This window comes from Cyclopterus lumpus, chromosome 17 (genome assembly GCF_009769545.1).
Source record: "Cyclopterus lumpus isolate fCycLum1 chromosome 17, fCycLum1.pri, whole genome shotgun sequence".
In the NCBI taxonomy this organism is placed as follows: domain Eukaryota; kingdom Metazoa; phylum Chordata; class Actinopteri; order Perciformes; family Cyclopteridae; genus Cyclopterus; species Cyclopterus lumpus.
This window is the reverse complement of record NC_046982.1, coordinates 21,683,270-21,697,723: the sequence shown is the minus strand read 5'-3', so window position 1 is coordinate 21,697,723 and position 14,454 is coordinate 21,683,270. Positions and strand designations below refer to the sequence as shown.

The following is a 14,454-nucleotide window of genomic DNA, read 5'->3' as shown; positions in this document are numbered from 1 at the left end:
AGGAAGGGAAAGCAGGGTCTACCCCAGGCTGTTCTCAGCAGGGGGGGGGAACTGCTGACCCGGACTGGGGACATCGTCGGGCGGTGGAAAGAGCACTTTGAGGAACTCCTAAACCCGGCCAACATGTCCCCCGGAGAGGGGGCAGCGCCGGAAGACTTTGGGGTGGATTCACCCATATCCCTGGCAGAGGTCGCTAAGGTAGTCAAAAAGCTCCTTGGTGGCAAGGCGCCAGGGGTGGATGAGATCCGCCCTGAGATGCTGAAAGCGCTGGACATTGTTGGGCTGTCTTGGTTGACACGCCTTTTCAGTGTCGCATGGGGGTCGGGAACAGTGCCCATGGACTGGCAGACCGGGGTGGTGGTTCCCATCTTCAAGAAGGGGGACCGGAGAGTGTGCTCGAACTATCGTGGTATCACACTGCTCAGCCTCCTGGGAAAAGTTTATGCCAGGGTGCTGGAGAGGAGGCTCCGACCGCTTGTCGAACCTCAGATTCAGGACGAACAGTGCGGATTCCGTCCCGGTCGGAGTGGACCAGCTCTTTACCCTCGTAAGATTACTGGAGGGGTCCTGGGAGTTTGCCCAACCAGTTTACATGTGCTTTGTAGACCTGGAGAAGGCTTTCGACCGGGTCCCTCGGGGTTTTTTGTGGGGGGTGCTGCGGGAGTATGGGGTGCCGGACCCGTTGGCACGGGCCATCCGGTCTCTGTACGCCTGCAGTAGGAGCTGTGTTTGTCTCCTCGGTAGTAAGTCAGACACGTTCCCGGTGGGTGTTGGCCTCCGCCAGGGCTGCCCTTTATCACCGGTCCTGTTCGTGACCTTCATGGACAGGATATCTAGACGCAGCCAGGGGGGCGGAGAGGATCCAGTTCGGGAGTCTCGGGATCGCCTCTCTGCTGTTTGCGGATGATGTGGTCCTGTTTGCCTCCTCGGACCGTGACCTCCAGCATTCACTGGGGCGTTTTGCAGCCGAGTGCGAAGCGGCAGGGATGAGAGTTAGCACCTCCAAATCTGAGGCCATGGTGCTCTGCCGGAAACCGGCGGATTGCTCCCTCCAGGTGGGGGCAAACTGCCTACCCCAAGCGAAGGAGTTCAAGTATCTCGGGGTCTTGTTCACGAGTGAGGGTAAGGTGGAGCGGGAGATCGATAGGCGGCTCGGTGCGGCTGCAGCAGTAAAACAGGCGCTGTACCGGTCCGTCGTGGTGAAGAGGGAGCTGAGCCGGAAGGCAAAGCTCTCCATTTACTGGTCGGTCTACGTTCCAACCCTCACCTATGGTCACGAACTCTGGGTCGTGACCGAAAGAACTAGATCTCGGATACAAGCGGCCGAAATGAGCTTCCTCCGTAGGGTGGCCAGGCTCAGCCTTAGAGATAGGGTAAGGAGCTCGGACATCTGGGGGGAGCTCGGAGTCGAGTCGCTGCTCCTTCGTGTCCAAAGGAGTCAGCTGAGGTGGTTCATCTAGTCAGGATGCCTCCTGGACGCCTCCCATTAGAGGTTTTCCGGGCACGTCCAACTGGTAGGAGGCCCCGGGGAAGACCGAGGACACGCTGGAGGGATTATATCTCCCGGCTGGCCTTGGAACGCCTCGGGATCCCCCAGAATGAGCTGGAAAGTGTTGCGGGTGAGAGGGAAGCCTGGGTCGGCCTGCTGAACCTGCTGCCACCGCGACCCAACCCCGGATAAGAGGTCATAATGGATGGATGGATGGATAGTTATATCTATATATATAGTTATATCTATATATATAACTATATATATATAGATATAACTATTTATATCTAGATATAACTATATAGATATATATCTATATATAACTATATAGATATATATCCATATATATAGATATATATATCTATATAGTTATATATATAGATATAACTATATATAGACATATATGTATATACAGATATATAACTATATAGATATATATCTATATATCTAGATATATAGATAGATATATCTATATATATATAGATATATCTAGATATATATAGATATATCTATATAGTTATATATATATAGATATAACTATATCTATAGATATATATAACTATATATACACTAAGGTCAGATTATTTAGTATTTCTACAGAATTGTACCAGTGAGCTGCATGTTTTGCTTTTTGCTTTCAACTCTCCTACTCTCATAGATTTTGGGTGGAGGTTCGTGAAGCCTGTGTGAGGGTGTGTGTGAGGGTGTGTGTGTGTGCGTGTGCGCGTGCACGGGGTTAACTCCTGATATCGTCCGATTGATCAGCTTTTGTCTTTCTTTCCTGCTCCAGTCTGTGGTTATTATATCAGCCTTTGAAAGGTCAACCTCCTCTTTTAATTCTCAGGTGTGACTGAAGGCGGCCGTGACTCCTCCCCCTTTAGCTCTGGACCAAAGGCCAAAAAAAAGAAGCTCAAAATTACTTTAAAAAAGGGACACAAGTCAAACGTAAGTCCTGTTGAACAACTCTTATATTTCTAAGGATGAGTAGCTACTTTCCTTAAATAACATACATCAGTGCAGCCGTTTGGATTCATTGATTTATTTTGTTGACCCAGCAAACAAAGCAGGACCCCGAGAAGTAAAAGGAGTAACTCGAGACGTGCTGTCTTATATTTTATTGTGATGGGGAGTCATAGAAATGGATCAAAACTCAAATAAAAAACAATACAAAGCGACAGTGGGCGAGGAGAGGACCGTCCCAGTTGGCACGGGACAGAAAACAGGGCGGCGGGTCGAGTCTAAATTTGGCTTCTTTTTTTCCTTCTCTAAATAAAAAATGGAGGCTTCATATAACAAGATGCTTCGAACGACTCATGCTTTTTTTTTTTTTTTTAAATCACAGAGTTTCAGAATTCAGTAGCTTCATAACGACGCGGAGCGGATGCACATGTAACATTTCTATTTCTCAACTTCATTTTTAGCTTAAAAACACAAGAGTCATGTTTAAAGAACACATGTTTATAATCTTTTTATGTTGTTTTTTTTGTTGTTTTCTTTTGTTAAAACAAACTTGAGCTCCCAGAACCACATTTTGGTTATTTTTTTTTTGTTGTTTTTTTTTTGTTTGTCTTGAGATTATTTTTCATACTAAAATATATTATTGTATCAATTCAAACTACAGTAATGTACACTACAATGTGTAATAAATAACCATAAAAGAAAATATAAAAATAAGACACATAAATATAAAAAAAAGTCTTCTAAAAACTAAACGGGTACATTTTCTTTTAATCTGTGAAAGGGTTCTAATACTGCCATTGTTGAAAGAAAGAAAAACATACGGAGGACACACATAAAAACAATAAAACAGACTAATATTTAAAAACACTGCTCGGTAAAAACAACTGAAAACCCTTCTGCCACAAATCATCTGGAAACAAGTGCACAAGTTTGGCAAAACATTTAAACGCTTGATGTCTTCATTTTACTTTAAAAAAAGAAAAATTGATCTTGTTTTCTGTAAATGTCGGATTTCTTCCAGAGAGTGAAAACATCCCCTGCAAGTTTCTATTTATTTAGTTATTCTTTTAGCTTTTAATACTTCAATCTGCTTTAAAGAGAAGATTTTCTTCCTTTTTTAAATTTTTTTTTTTTAAAAGCACTTAATGTAAACATTTGTATTTTTTTAACTCATGACTTCAGAACACATTAACTCGCATTAAAATATAATTAAAAAAAATAAAAAATAAAAACAGAGGAAGCTGATCATGTCAAGTTTACAAGGCATTTCATATCCGCATGTAAGCTCAGTCTGGACTGTTTCTCAATGGTTTCCACACATTCCTCCGCTTTTAAAACCGCTTAAAACCGTAGAGGCGAAACTATTACTCCCTTAATCGATTAGTTTCTGTCACTTTCTTCACAGGAAGCATCTTCTCTTCTCTCTCGTAATCGTGGCTCAACTAGCTGCTCTGTGCCGGTCGACGAACATCTGTCAAAAAACGGGTCTCGCGTGAGTGACAGGAGGGACGCGACACCGGCTACGCGCGTGAGAAACCATAACACTGCTCCATGGCACTTGTAACAGCACAAAGGTCTTGCATAAGGCTAGAGGCTTTGGGGGCGGAGCTCCTTCGCGTCACGGAGGGGGGGGGGGACAACAACACTGGAGAAAGAAGCAGAAGCTCGGTAAGAACGGGGGCGCCTCGCGTTTAAGGAACCGCAGCGGAGCCGGGTGGGTGGAGCCCGGAGAACCCGCCCCCCCTCCGCCGGGTTTCGTGTGATAAACGCCAGGCGCCTGATGCTGGCTTTAAGGTTTTGACTCCACCTTCCCTGATAGGACACATTTGGTTATGGCGCACAGGAGCCACCTTCTTACCCCCGGGACCCCCCATCCCCACCCAAAACCCCCCCCCCCCCCGCCCCAAGAATACTTAGTTTTCCTTAAGGCTAACAGTCAAAACTGAAAATACAAAGTAATGCTAGCTAGCGGAGACTAACACTAACGCAAACAACATCCCGCTAGCTAGCGTACGTCTATAACACTGAAGGGCATACGATGCATGAGGCATGTCTCCATAGGTAAACCAGGAATACTGTAGTGCAGAGGTTTTTGTTCGTAGAACTCAATAAAATACTGATTTAGTAAACTTCATTGGCAATAAAAAGGTCTAGAAATGCTTTTCTTTTCTCTCGTCTATACAGGTTAAAAGTTTTTTTTTTTTTTTTTTCAAACAATAAACAAGTGTAGTAACACTGACCAAATGAAAACAAACAAACAAACAAACAATAAAACGACCTGGGATGTCTCAGTAACAAGTTGACGGGTGAGTTCTGCTTTAAAATCTGTACTTTCTATAAACAATTTTTAACACTGATATTTCATTTCAGAGAGAGAGAGAAAAGTCACTTTAGTTTCTCTTTTTTTTTTTCCAAGTTCAGGCACACCTGGGTTTTTGTACACAGTAGTGGACCGTTAAGATCAGGCAACCGCCGGGACGTTCCGGACCTCTTTTTCCACCGCGGTTTTGTCTTAGTTACCTCGACTTCGTTACCCGAGGCGTTCGAGCGATCCCCGAACGAGATCTCCCGTCCTTTATTTGGCGTCTGCTGCCGCCGCTTCCTCCGCGGGTTCGCCGCTGTCCGACTCCTCCCTGGCGCTTTTGTCCGTATTAGCTTCACAGTCTGGCGTCTCCTCCGCGTCGTCTGTCGCTTCCTTCTTTTCTTCGGTCGCGTCTCCCATCTCTTCGTCTCCCATCTCTTCGTCTCCCATCTCTTCGTCTCCCATGTGATCGCCCCCCACCTCCACCTCCACCACGTCACAGGCGACCTTCTCGTCCACCTTCTCCCCCTCCGCCTCTTCCTCTCCAATCGCGTCTTCCTCCGCGTTCTCCTCGTTCTCCTTGCCCTCTGTGATCTCCTCGTTCTCCGCAATCTCCTCGTTCTCCTCGTTCTCCCCTTTCTCCACGATCTCCTTGTTCTCCGCAATCTCCTCGTTCTCCGCGATCTCCTCGTTCTCCGCGATCTCCTTGTTCTCCGCAATCTCCTCTTTCTCCGCGATCTCCTCGTCCTCCGCGATCTCCTCGTTCTCCGCGATCTCCTCGTTCTCCGCGATCTCCTTGTTCTCCGCAATCTCCTCTTTCTCCGCGATCTCCTCGTCCTCCGCGATCTCCTCGTCCTCCGCGATCTCCTCGTTCTCCGCGATCTCCTCGTTCTCCGCGATCTCCTCTTCCTCCGCGATCTCCTCGTCCTCCGCGATCTCCTCGTTCTCCGCGATCTCCTCGTTCTCCGCGATCTCCTCGCCCTCCTCGATCTCCTCGCCCTCCTCGATCTCCTCGTCCTCCACGATCTCTTCGTCCTCCACAATCTCCTCGCCTTCTGCGATCTCCTCGCCCTCCTCGTCCTCCTCAATCTCCTCGTCCCCCTCGATCTCCTCGTCCCCCTCGATCTCCTCATCCTCCTCAATCTCCTCGTCCCCCTCGATCTCCTCGCCATCCTCGATCTCCTCATCCTCCTCGTCCTCAAAGTTACCCTCGTAGATCTCGCACTCATCGTCGTCCACCTGCACCACCCGGATGTCGTCCATGCACATGGCCTCCTCGTCCTCGCTCTCCCTCTCGTCCGAGTCCAGTTGGGAGGGCGGGGTCGTGGTCCGACTGTCCGACTGCAGTCCGGCTCCGGGGCTGCCGAGCTCCGACCGAACGCCGAGCTCCGGCCCCGAGCCGGATCCCGGCCCGTCCTTCTTGCAGTAGGAGTAGCGGTGGTTCATGTGTTGGGAGTAAGAGCCAGAGTGGGAGAACCGCTTCCCGCACTTGTCGCACTGGTAGGGTTTCTCCCCGGAGTGCAGCCGGGAGTGTTCGATCAGGTGGTGTTTGTGCTTGAAGGCCTTCTTGCAGACGTTGCACTCGTGGGGGCGTTTTCCTGCAGAGGAAAGAACAAAAGAGTCGGACGGGGAATCGTGCTGCCAGATAACACCTGAACCAGTCTGATTAACACAGAGAGACCTTTAAGGTCCATAGGGGTCATACAATAAAGCAGGAAAGAAAAATACGTATTCAATTTATAAGCAAACATATTAGTCGATTAATGTGAATTTAGCCCAAATATTTGCGTGAGCCGTCATAATCCACCCTGCTCTTGCTCCGAGCCACGGCTGAGGAACTATATACCTTAACGTGGCTTAAAGGCTTTTTAAACACGCCAGCTAGTCACCCGTGACCTCCTCCGGCTCACTTCTGACCTCTGGCTCACCCGTGACCTCCTCCGGCTCACCCGTGACCTACTCGGGGTCACCTGTGACCTCCTCCGGCTCACCCGTGATCTACTCGGGGTCACCTGTGATCTCCTCCGGCTCACCTGTGACCTCCTCTGGCTCACCTGTGACCTCCTCCGGCTCACCTGTGACCTCCTCTGGCTCACACGTGACCTCACTTCCCCAAATGAGTCACTCTCTACAAAATTGTTGCGTGATTGCAGGTCCTACCTGTGTGTTCATATTTGTGCCTGAGCAGGGAGCTGCCCTTCTGGAAGACTTTGGAGCAAAGGTCACACGGGTAGACGCCGTTTTCCAGCCGCCGCTTCTTCATCAGCGCCGGCGAATCAGAGTCGCTCTGCTCGTCCACCGGCGAGACGGCGCTGGAGCTGCAGTCCCGCCTCTTGTCCTGCTGGAGATGGAAGAACAAGACATTCAGCACCGCGGTCATGTGAAGATCAGCCCGTTTGGGTCGAATCGTCTGGTGAATTTTAAGCTCTTCCTTTAATTAATGAACGTTATACTTCAGGTGTCGTGGTGCAGCTGCTCTGGGGTCAGCGTAGTAGAACAGATAGAAGAAGAAACCTTCATGAATCACCCACAGAGGCTTTTTATTGTTTGATAGACTTTTCAGTCCAACTAGTATTGGATTAGTAATGAATATGTTATATACGTGTATATATATATATATATATATGTATGTATACGTACAAAACCACAAATGCTCCAAAGACCCGATCTGGTGGTCTGCTTTCTACCTGCGGACTTGATGTGGAGGGGGTTTGGGGGTTTGGCCCAGAAGGCTCACTTTAAGGCACCACTACCAACCTTGTGGCCGTTCAGTACGACAGTCTTTGCTCCGGTGGCGCTGCCGGCCACAGTGGCGTAGGTGTACGTGAGCTGGGGGATGAGGATGGTGCGCTTCGCGGCGCCGTTGATGGCGTTGAGACAGCTCACCGCGCCCTGCCCGCCGATGGCCACCAGTGTGGGCAGCTGCGCGGCGGTGACGATGCTCACAGGCGTTCCGGTCTGAGGCGCGGTGACGTAGACGGTCCGACCCTCCAGCTGCTCCTTCCTCAGGCAGGTCAGGTTCAGGGGCTGCTCCTGCTGCTTGGCGGGAGGAGGCGCGACCGTTTCCAACGCCGCCGCTGCCGCGTGTTTCGGGAGGGAGAGGTCGAGCGGCTCGGCCTGAGAGACAAGCGAGTCCGGGTCCTCCGGCTCGCTCTTGACGATGACGAGGTCCCCGGCGTTGAGGCTGAGCCGTGAAGAGTCCGACGGGGAGGCGCTGCCAGATCCCGACGAGGCTTTGTCAGGCGTTTCCCGGGAGCCGTCGTCCTCTGCCGGCCCGTTCCGACTCGCGCCGTCCTCCGAGCGGGACTTGGCGGCGTGTTTTGAATCCGCCGCGGCTTTTTTGCGGAAGCTGCCCGCACCCTTCCCAGAGTTCATCTTCGCGAACCACTTCCTGACCACGTCCACGTGAATGCTGACGGACTCCGAGATCTTCGTCAGCTCCCGCTCGCCGGGGTTGGCGTCGGAGGCGAAGTAGGTCTTGAGGAGCGAGAGGAGGTCGTCCACGGGCGGCTCCTCCAGCGTCACCCCCGCCTCGCTGAGCAGAGCGGCGAACGAGGGGTCCAGGGCGGCGGAGTCCACGGCCTCCCCGTTGGCGGCCTTGCGGTGCTGCAGGAGGTGCAGCGCCTCCAGGTTGTCGGGGCAGTCGTCGCACAGCAAACACGTGCCGGTGCCGGTGACTTTTGAAGTCGTTTGCGTCCGCGTGACCGCCTCCGTGACGGCCATCGATTCCGGCTCCGCCTTTACGATAGAGAGGTCGGTCACCCCTGGTGTCGAGGGTTTATCGGTCTTGGTGGGGGTGGGGGCTGCGGCCGTGGTGACCGTGGGAAGAGGAGCCGGGTTGGTCTTGGCAACGAAACCGGCGGTGTGGGTCGTGGCGGTGGTGCCGGCCGCGGGGCTGATGCTGTAGTTGATGATGATCTTCGTGGTGCCGTCGTGGTCCACGAAGGCCGGCAGGCTGATGATCTGCTGCTGCGGCTGCTGGACCACGAACCCCTGCTTCCCCTGCGTCACCACGCCGTTGGCCGTGCCCAGCACCTGCCTGAGCACGTTTCCATCCATCGCCACCTTGAGCACATTCTGCAAGTCGCTCAGGTTGATGCTGATGGGCGACATGAGGCCGACCGTCGGCACTACCATGGCCACGCCCTGGGGGAGGCTGGCGGCCGGGACCACGGACGGCTGTGCCGCCCCTCCTCCGTTGTTCGTGACGCCGTTGGCGCCGGCTGAAGCCGCCGCGGGCTTGCACTCGTATTCCACAGGCTCAGATTTGATCTGGGTGACGGGGAGCTGCTCCTGGAGGGGTTTGCTCTCGGCCTTCTCCTTGAGGATCACGCGGGCCGGAGCGATTGCAGCCGGCGTGGTCTGGGCGGCGGGCGGCGGGGATTTGATCGACGTTCGGGGCGCGCCGTTGGGAGGCGCCGCCCCCACGCACTTCTTACTGCTGATGTGGGAGCTGTAGGAGCCCGAGTGGGAGAACCGCTTCTTGCAGTTTGAGCACTCATACGGTTTCTCACCTGAGAGGGGGACACGGAGAAACTGTTAAAAAGAGAAGCTCCATCGCATCTTGAATTAACTTAGTTTTTTTATTTGAATTATTAGAATTTTCTATGGAAGGGGGCTGGATATCGTACCTCTAAAAAGGTATGAAAAAAATCACAATTTGCACAATTTTAGACCGAATTTTTTTTTTTAAAAGGAGACAACGCTCCTGAAAGCTATAATGAGCTTGTAACAATAACACAGACAATAAACAACGTGTTGAACACCAGCTCACCGCTGTGAATGCGCAGGTGCTCCTTCAGGTGATGCTTGTACTTGAAGGCCTTGCAGCATTCGGTGCACTTGAACTTGCGGTTTCCACCGATTCCCCCTGAGCCGCCGGTCGACTGGGAGACGTGACGCTGGGACGGAAACGAGAAGACGGAAACAATTCAACCTTCGGAACAACACGGGAACTCGTTCATTTCTTCTTCAAGGTTAAAGCTTTAATTAAGAGATTATCGGATTTTCGGTGCAGAGGTTTAAACATTCTCGCGTGTTGAGGAATGATAAATCACAACCCCCCCCAAAAAAAAGCCAATACAAAAGCATTTCAGTTAAGACACGGGACATTTTGAGTTACTAGGAATTGGCAAAAAGGGCGACAGAAAATAATGTTTCTATACGAATATGAGGTCCAAATATGGTGAAGGCAACCTAGACGCTGCATTAAAGTCCAATACAAAGAAACAAGCCTTGAAACCCTTCATATGTATATTTAATATATATCTGAGACCCCTGACGTGTGTGTAAAACGGGCACAGCTCGCTACCTGCTCCCGGGTGCCCCGGTGGTGGCTCATGTGCCTCTCCAGCTGCGAGCGGTAGGTGAAGGTGTAGCTGCAGTGCGTGCAGCTGTAGTTGTCCTCGCTGGTCTCGTGGCGATACTTGATGTGCTCCTTCAGCGAGGCGTTGCGCTTGTAGCCCCGGGAGCAGTAGGGGCAGGTGTGCAGCTGGGAGAAGGAGTCCGGGGTGCCTGTGAGACAACGAGGAACCTCCGTCACCGTCACACCTCGTGTTATGGATTAGTAATCATTTAATTAATTAACGAGGCTGCTTTTTTTTTTGTTGTCTTCCATGAAACTCTCGAGTGAAGAAAGATCCGCCTGCAACCTGAATGTGTTGTTGTTGTCGTTTGTGTAAAAGTTACCGTTTTCGTCGGCGCCGCCCGTCTCCGCCGGGCTCTGCTCGTCCTCCGGTGCTTCGGGGTAGATGACGGCCGTGTCTCCCTGCTGGAGGATCTCATCCACGAGAGCATCCTTCTCAGCCTCCTCTTCCTCTTCTGACACATACTCCTCCTTCACTAAACACACACACACACACACACACACACTGGGGTTAACATCTGAGGAGTGAATATCTGACCGTGAGGTTGTTTTGAAAGCAGCGCCACAAGGGGGCGCCAGAGGGCCTCTTTTCTCATATTCCTCTCCTTCACACATTCATATGCCTACAATCAAATCCTGGGGAGAACCGTTTTCTAAAAATAATTTGGCATTCTCAAGTTGCCTCTTGTGCGTCCGTAACGGGATCACCATGACAAGTGGATGTAAAAGTTCAGGTTTTAGATAAACCAATAGTGCAGGAAAAAATTCATGAAATTATATTAAATATATAAATATTAATATAAATATAAATAATATACACATATATATATAAATATTTATATAAATATAAAGACATATATATAAATATTTATATAAATATATAGACATATATATATATATCTATACATATTTGTTATATATATATGTAAATAAAATTAAAAATGTATATATATATATATATATAAATATATACACACATATAAATATTTTTATATATATATATATAAATAAAATAAATATATATATAAATATATATATTTAAATAAATGTAAAAGCACCAAGGATCAACAATAAAATAAAACATTGTTGTCAACAATATAAACAGTGCAAAGAAATAAATTCAGTCTGAGCTCTTAGATGACAGAGACGCTACCTCACTTCCTGCGTGAGGTGAAACTGGGACCGCCGTTGCCATGGGGACGAGGCATTTTAACTGCAGGTGGGACGGCTGCCAAAGGCCACGCCTCTTCCTGCTGAGCCTCCCTCGTCGGGGACAGGTGCAGCTGTGTGTGTGTGTGTGAGTGAAGGAGAGGAGGCACCAGGCCGAGCCTCGCTAAGCCTCATTTTAAACACACAGATCTCGGCTTCCCATGACCTCATCCAAAAGATCTCTCTCTCTCTCTCTCTCTCTCTCTCTCTCTCTCTCTCTCTCTCTCTCTGGTAACGCCACGCGGTAATGACGACCAGGACCCCGCAACACACACACACACACACACACACACACACACACACACACACACACACATCAGAAAGGAATGAAAACAGGAAATAATGTGGCTGGCGCGCACACACACACACACATTCAATGGGTGACATTTGCACAAACAGGCTCACACACTGTAGGAAGTTATTCACAAGCACACAAACACACACACACACACACACACTGGGTGACATTTGCACACACACACACACACACACACACACACACAAACACACACACACACACACACACACACACACACACACACACACAGGGTGACATTTGCACAAACAGGCTCACACACTGTAGGAAGTTATTCACAAGCACACAAACACACACACACACAAACACACACACACACAAACACACACACACACACAGGGTGACATTTGCACACACACACACACACACACACACACACACACAAACACACACACACACACACACACACACACACACACAGGGTGACATTTGCACAAACAGGCTCACACACTGTAGGAAGTTATTCACAAGCACACAAACACACACACACACAAACACACACACACACAAACACACACACACACACAGGGTGACATTTGCACACACACACACACACACACACACACACACACACACAAACACACACACACACACACACACACACACAAACACACACACACACACAGGGTGACATTTGCACAAACAGGCTCACACACTGTAGGAAGTTATTCACAAGCACACAAACACACACACACACACACAAACACACACACACACAAACACACACACACACACAGGGTGACATTTGCACACACACACACACACACACACACACACACACACACAAACACACACACACACACTGGGTGACATTTGCACACACACACACAAACACACACACACACACACAATGCTAATGTCAAGATTCACTGAACAACAACAAGCTCAAGCCCCTCTCTGGATAATTAATAATATAAAAGGTAATAATATCTAAAGCCGGAGCAGCGAGGAGAAGCTTTCACACAACAATGAGAGAGAGAGAGAGAGAGCGAGCGAGCGGGCGAGCGAGCAGCGCTCCGAGCTCGCTCCATTTAAGGCTTTCTTCAGAAACAACGGGCCTGGACAGCAGCGCCTCTCGGTGGCTCATTCATTCGTCTCCGTGGTTTCCTGTAAGACGAAGGAGGCCGATGCTCGTTGGCGTGGAATCGGGCCCCTTTTATCTGGAGGTTTTAGAAGTGAAAGTCTTTCTGCCGGCTAAAACGTCTGAAACTACCCCCCCCCCCCAAAAAAAAAGGAAGAAAGGGGGGCCGAATAAGAGGACGGGCGGCAGGATATTGATTGATAAGCTGCGCCTGTTAAAGCAGCAAAGCCCCGCTGATGAAACTCATTAACGTGTTATTTCACTCATTAATATATCTTCTCTTGCTGAGGGGGGGGGGGGGGGGGGTTGTTCAGGATGACATCATGCATGTGTGTGTGTGTCATTAGGATCCAGTGTCGCACAGGAAGTCAGAGAGGTGAGCAGAACATCTGGCTGTGCGAGCGGAGCCAGATGTTCCCCGAGGCCGATCAAAGAGAGACAAATGCACCCGGACAACGCCGATCATGCAGGTCCACGCAGGCGAGAGACGGATCCGATAAACTCTCGGTGGCCATCAGTCTCCGTGTCTCAGTCTCCGTGTCAGTCTCTCCGTGTCTCAGTCTCCGTGTCTCAGTCTCCGTGTCTCAGTCTCCGTGTCTCAGTCTCCGTGTCTCAGTCTCCGTGTCAGTCTCTCCGTGTCTCAGTCTCCGTGTCTCAGTCTCCGTGTCAGTCTCTCCGTGTCTCAGTCTCCGTGTCTCAGTCTCCGTGTCAGTCTCTCCGTGTCTCAGTCTCCGTGTCTCAGTCTCCGTGTCAGTCTCTCCGTGTCTCAGTCTCCGTGTCTCAGTCTCCGTGTCAGTCTCTCTGTATCTCAGTCTCCGTGTCTCCGTCTCCGTCTCCGTGTCTCAGTCTCCGTGTCTCAGTGTCTCCGTCTCTGTATCTCAGTCTCCGTGTCTCCGTCTCCATGTCTCCGTCTCTGTATCTCAGTCTCCGTGTGTTCCGTTGAACTCAGAGGTTGAAGGTCGGAGCTGTGAATGACGTCGCTGCGGTCCAGGTCCACGAGTCCGGTCCGGGTTAGGTGAGACCCGGTGTTCTGCACATGTAGAAGTCGGATGGCGCCGCATGTACGGCTGAGAGCTAATAACTGGGACCGGTGGGCTTTCAGAGCCGGGAGCTGTCTGCACGTGCTCAACTTTCCCCACAATGCATTGCGTCCGGGCACAGGAGTGAAAAGCTGGAGTATCGATGAGGCTCTGCCGTCTCAAACCGCCTCCCTCCTCCGTCTCCGTGCCGACATACGGAACCTTTTCATTTGTATTCATAAAGAGTGAATCAACAGCATCCCGTTCACCACGACCCAGATAACCCAACGCGGTGTCGAGGTCATCGTGTTCCGTCGTGGGTGTCACAGGGTAATGTTCACTTTGACTTATTTTCGTGGCATCTTATGCATATTTCTATTGTAAGTGTGTTCCTTTTCTATTTTCCTCTGGATGCGTTTATTGTATTAACGCCACAAGATAATATAGGTATGTTTGATTCTGCACACACACACACACACACACACACACACACAGTGTTATGACTACATGAAGCTAGCTTTCTCTAATAAAGTTATGGCCTCTCAGCCCCTGAGCCCTCTAACAACACTGCACTATATTTTGGAACGCTGTGTGTAGGATTTGTTATGGATGCGAGAGCTGGAGATTATACAGAAAAACCTCTGCATGACAAGATTATACACTATTGAAGCCTGTCCCCCCCCCCCCCTCCCCCTCCTTAAATCCAATCATTT

At 50.0% G+C, this 14,454-nt stretch overlaps 1 protein-coding gene across 3 annotated transcripts in view; it reads right to left on the bottom strand.

Moving 5' to 3' along the window:
- Positions 1-4,849: 4,849 nt before the first annotated feature.
- zeb1a (zinc finger E-box binding homeobox 1a) overlaps positions 4,850-14,454 on the bottom strand; it is a 40,141-nt gene continuing 30,536 nt past the window's right edge. For 2 of the 3 annotated variants that reach the window (XM_034554785.1, XM_034554787.1), the window contains exons 3-8: positions 10,440-10,592; positions 10,063-10,265; positions 9,526-9,652; positions 7,509-9,265; positions 6,912-7,092; positions 4,850-6,349 (exon numbers count right to left, since the gene is read on the bottom strand). In XM_034554785.1, coding sequence (XP_034410676.1) covers positions 5,025-6,349; positions 6,912-7,092; positions 7,509-9,265; positions 9,526-9,652; positions 10,063-10,265; positions 10,440-10,592 — 3,746 coding nt within the window. In that variant the 3' untranslated portion in view covers positions 4,850-5,024. The remainder of the gene's footprint in view (positions 6,350-6,911; positions 7,093-7,508; positions 9,266-9,525; positions 9,653-10,062; positions 10,266-10,439; positions 10,593-14,454) is intronic. The other variant, XM_034554786.1, reaches the window with a different exon arrangement.